Source organism: Lactuca serriola, chromosome 4, assembly GCF_051521515.1.
Source record: "Lactuca serriola cultivar US96UC23 chromosome 4, Lser_US96UC23_V15, whole genome shotgun sequence".
Taxonomy (NCBI): domain Eukaryota; kingdom Viridiplantae; phylum Streptophyta; class Magnoliopsida; order Asterales; family Asteraceae; genus Lactuca; species Lactuca serriola.
The window spans coordinates 180,400,009-180,404,515 of record NC_136411.1 but is presented as its reverse complement, the minus strand read 5'-3'; the positions used below and the strand labels follow the sequence as shown (position 1 = coordinate 180,404,515).

At 33.4% G+C, this 4,507-nt stretch overlaps 1 protein-coding gene across 1 annotated transcript; it reads right to left on the bottom strand.

Moving 5' to 3' along the window:
- Positions 1–839: 839 nt before the first annotated feature.
- On the bottom strand, positions 840–3,089 carry LOC145100466 (uncharacterized). Its single transcript, XM_079037729.1, has 9 exons — positions 2,852–3,089; positions 2,620–2,696; positions 2,125–2,353; positions 1,868–2,022; positions 1,722–1,767; positions 1,545–1,636; positions 1,374–1,470; positions 1,239–1,295; positions 840–1,153 (listed from the first exon to the last, which is right to left on the bottom strand). Exons 1-9 carry the CDS (start codon positions 2,981–2,983, stop codon positions 1,073–1,075), a joined length of 966 nt encoding a protein of 321 aa, XP_078893855.1. The 5' UTR covers positions 2,984–3,089; the 3' UTR covers positions 840–1,072.
- Positions 3,090–4,507: the final 1,418 nt, after the last annotated feature.

Sequence of the window (4,507 nt, the reverse complement as noted above, 5' to 3'; positions counted from 1 at the left end):
TAGGGTTCGTTCACGGCTTATTTACTATAGTTACATAAAATAATCTTCATTTGAATTTACAAGACACATTTCTTGACTTCAACAAAGCGATACCAAGCTCGCTGATCCGAAAGGCTAATAGAATGATGTCGAATATAGATTTTCTATAAGATATAGGTTGGAAGTAAAAAGGACACATATCAACAATTCTAAGACTACACATATTTGTTGCAATTTAGTGGGGTGCACAACAACGGGGGAGAAGAAGTCTGCATGGAGGGAATACTACACCCACATGAGAGGTTCAAGTACTCGAAGTCTTTGATACACAAGGAAGGGTAAGTAAGTGAAGATATTGCCCACATCAAGGGGAGATAGTTAAATAACAATGTGAGATAATTCTCATTGATATTGAAAGGGAACTTCTACAAAAATGTTAATTAGGTTTGTATGGCACCGCATGTTGGCTATCAACGAAGGTGCATGAGAGGATAATGGAAGTTCTAGAAATGAGGATGTTATGATGGACATACGATAAAACAATTATAGCAAAAATTAGGGTCATGGAGTAGCATTTAACCCACGGTTAATTATATTATTTTTATGCATAGTTCAATATTAACATCTTATATAGTTCACATATGACTATCATTACCATTTCTAGTATTAGTATCCTATTTAGTTTCGTCTTTTAGGCGTTATTACTTTTGGCATGAACTTCCACAAGCCAGAGATCTTCTATGTAAGCAGTCTTTCCACCCCCACGTGGAAGTAATAATCTCTACGTCTATCCTCCCCCTTTACTCCACAACTTGATAGGATTTAGGTTCTATTGTTAAATTCTCTTCGACGGATGTAAATGAAAAACTAGAAACTATTTACAATTTTATATTGATACCATACTATAGCACAATCATAAATGATTGGATACATATTGTCATATTCTGATATTTGTTTGCTTGTCTCTATATATCTAACATTATACAATTACCTATGATTTAAACACAAAACCACAAGTAATATTTTACGCCACAAATATGAAGTCCTTCCTATATGTGAGCTTTTGGAGAAGATATTCCCAATTCAAAGTTGATTAAATTGGCCTACATGCATGAGGATGTTGAATCACTACAATAATCGATTCCTTCATCATCTTGTCATCAGAAGAAGTTGGCTACCAATACAATGATCCATCATCAATTGTAAAGATAGAAATTAAAACGTATGGAACAAGATTTAATCATTTAAAAACCACTTACCACTCCAATTTGCCATTCATGGCTACCAAAATCTTTAAAAGATTCCGCATCCAGTTCCTAAAATAACATAATTGTGTCGATTATTTATTAATAGTTAAATATAATTTTATTATGTTTAAAGAAATATGAACTTACAATGCTGTAAATTGGGGGAACAATTCTGTCTCTTTTAGATTTGTGAGTTGGCATAACAGAGAACCTTGGTGCCAAATCTTGTGACCTAAAAATCCATCTGTCATAATTTGAAAATTATTAGTATTGGTTTTAAATAAGAAAATCATTAAAGAAACCATTTTTTTTGCATACCCAATATAAAGAAAGATACAGAAATGTGCCCATTCACGAACTAGCAACTTCATCCAATAGGTATCCACAGAACTATCCATGCTCATGAAAATCTGAAATCAATATATATGTTGAATTAATATTTTTTTCAACAATCAAAACTGGTAATCATAAAATATGAAGTGTAAAGAAATTCACCGCAGTTTCTGCTATAGCAACAATGTGCATTGCACCTTTGAATTTTCTGTGAAGAAAAGAAAAAAAAAGTCAGAAATGGATTCAGATGCTACACTAAGTGTTTTGTTAATGCCATGAATGATTTATGGGAATTGGGAAGTGCATACTTGAACATGAGGTATTTGGTGTATACAGCATCATGCATTTCTTGGACATCTTCATCTTCTATAAAAGTCAATTGATGACGTAGGAGTGATAAGTTTTGTGTTATATGATGAAATATCACAAAGAATATGAGCAAATAGTCAAGCACCAGAAGGATCTGCATGATATTACATTCAAAAGATTAACATCTTGAAAGCGGAATTGTTATTGTTGTTGTTATTATATATGTTGAGAAGCTGGAAGTGTGAAGTGAACTTACAGAGAAGTAAGGTATGGAAGCTCTGTGGCCAACAAGAATTAAATAGAAGACACAACTAAGAACAGCCATAGCTCTACGTTCAGGGATAGAAAGGCGTTCAGAAGTGATGGAGTAGCCATGAGCAATTAGCAGAAATGATATAATTGAAGCTGTCTCAAACAGCAATCCAGTTACATAAACTCCAAATGACATCCATAAAGAGCATGTTTGGTAATAAAAACATGAATACCTGCAAGAATAACAATTTGAAATGATTTTGGAAAAAAATTAATACTATGAATCTTTCCTTTCAGCAAAACAGAGGGGTTGAAATCAATAGGAAAGTTAGGGCAAATCAATTAGCAGTCAAAAATCCCAATTCCAAACCTCATATAGCTAAATCAGTAAGCCCTACTTTATGATCTGTAATTACTGTCTCCCGATACTTCTATAGAAGATCAGATTTATGAATTCTTATAAGATACATGATTAAGTATCGATGGTTGGGAAACATACCAAAAGGTAAAGGAAAAGGCAAGTTGCAAAGCTTTAACACAAGGAACTGAAGCAAGCGTCCACTGCAAATTGTTCACCTGCTCTAATATCATCACAGCACAATCAAACAATTAAACACAATTAACTTCGACAGGATAGCATCGATCCTGCTCAAATCCAAAAGTTTATATACAAACAAAATCTAGACATTTAGGATTCCGATAGTAATCAACTAGTTGAATGTAGACATAACCTGAAAACGGCGATTGATGTAAGTGTTGATGATCCAGCAAGAAGCGAAAACGAGCCAGATTGACGTGAATGTCGAGTAAAGATAGGGGAGAGGCCAGTACGCTTCATTGATCAGAGCATTTGAAGCCTCCATTGTTGCAATTGATAGGATTATCGTTTAGTAGAATTTTGGTGAACAGGTGAGGGTTTATGTATATATACAGGCGCGCATTTTAGAAACAAACGTCTCTTTTTGAAACTTTTCATTGTTGAATGCTAAGTTTCATGGTTGGGGTGGTGTTGGGGCGGTTGGCCTAATTAAACTGACGTAATTCTTCTTTTATTCCATTATTACACTTACCTCCCCTCATCTTTTAGATTTAACAACATTTTCCCATCTTTGGCACTTTTGACTTTTGTGTATTTTTTTTCTTGGCAACATTTTTCGGTCTAATGATTTGTCATGGTGACTTTTTCTATCATGTAAACTTTTAGATAGCGTTTGGCTGCACAAAGACCGGATGGAATTGGACATGCACTACAAGAAAGGGGAGCATGTCGCTACTAGTTAAAGGCGTCGCCGTTAATGTTGCTATAGTGTCGATCCGTGTCATATGAATCCTGTCCGTCCGATCTGCTTTTCATCCAACGGTGGGAAATGAGAAAAAAAGGGTGATGTGTTTTCCCTCCAGGGTTGTCGCAGATAATATCCTAGTGTCGCCGCTAAAACCCTAGTGTCGTCGTTAATATGCGTCGTCGCTAAAGGCTGTCGCATATACCCCCCCACACACAGCGTCTCTTTCCTTTTCGTTCTGTCTCCTTTCATTCTTCCAATGATTACCGGCGACTACACCATTCAATCGTCCGTCGACCTTCGTTTGTCGCTTTATATTTTTTATAATCGATTAGCAAAATCTGGTGATTGCATATTTTTAATTGACTAAATATTTTATCTCCTACAATCGATTTACGAGACTTGCGATTATTTTTGTCTAAATAATTTTGTTTTCCATCTGGTTCTCCGATTATAGGTAAAATCATAGAAAAACTAATTTCAATATGGGTGTCAATATTCTGTAAGGACTTATGAAGTGATTAGATTGAAAATTAAAATCTAAAATAAAGATAATATTGTAATGTTACAAGTTTGATTATTTTCTTAATAATAAAAAAATAAATTTTAGGATGGTGTTTTTTTAATATATTAAATATGATTAAATTAAATATTTGGATATATGTTAGTATTGGTTTTATTACGATATATACGTAATTTTAAATTTTATAAAAACATAGACATACTTAATACAAGTTTATAAAGATAAAGATGGAATTCTCTCGAAGTTAACATAGACTTCATTACGTTCATAACAAAAAAAGGAAAAAAATGACATAACAAGAAAAGGTAAAAGGATATGTGGTAACACAATTGAAGATCAAATGGATATCGTGAAGTATAAAATTGTAACGTGAATATTGGAGTTGCATAATGTTCGGTGAAATAGACGATAATATAATAACATATACTATGTTTTTTTGAAAGAAATTAAGTATTATAAAAAAAATATAACTGTAACTTATGTTTGTTTACCATAGATAGTTCCAATGCTCTTTTTAAAATATTAATGAACGGGGAAAAATCGCAAAGATTATGGTTAAGAATGGGGTTGGTCGCGGTTAA

Coding starts and splice junctions, on each gene's coding strand:
- LOC145100466 (XM_079037729.1), bottom strand. CDS start 2,983: ATGGAGGCTTCAAATGCTCTGATCAATGAAGCGTACTGGCCTCTCCCC. Junction 2,023..2,124: donor CTTCCATACCTTACTTCTCT/GTAAGTTCACTT, acceptor AATATCATGCAG/ATCCTTCTGGTGCTTGACTA. Junction 1,637..1,721: donor TTGCTATAGCAGAAACTGCG/GTGAATTTCTTT, acceptor TATTGATTTCAG/ATTTTCATGAGCATGGATAG.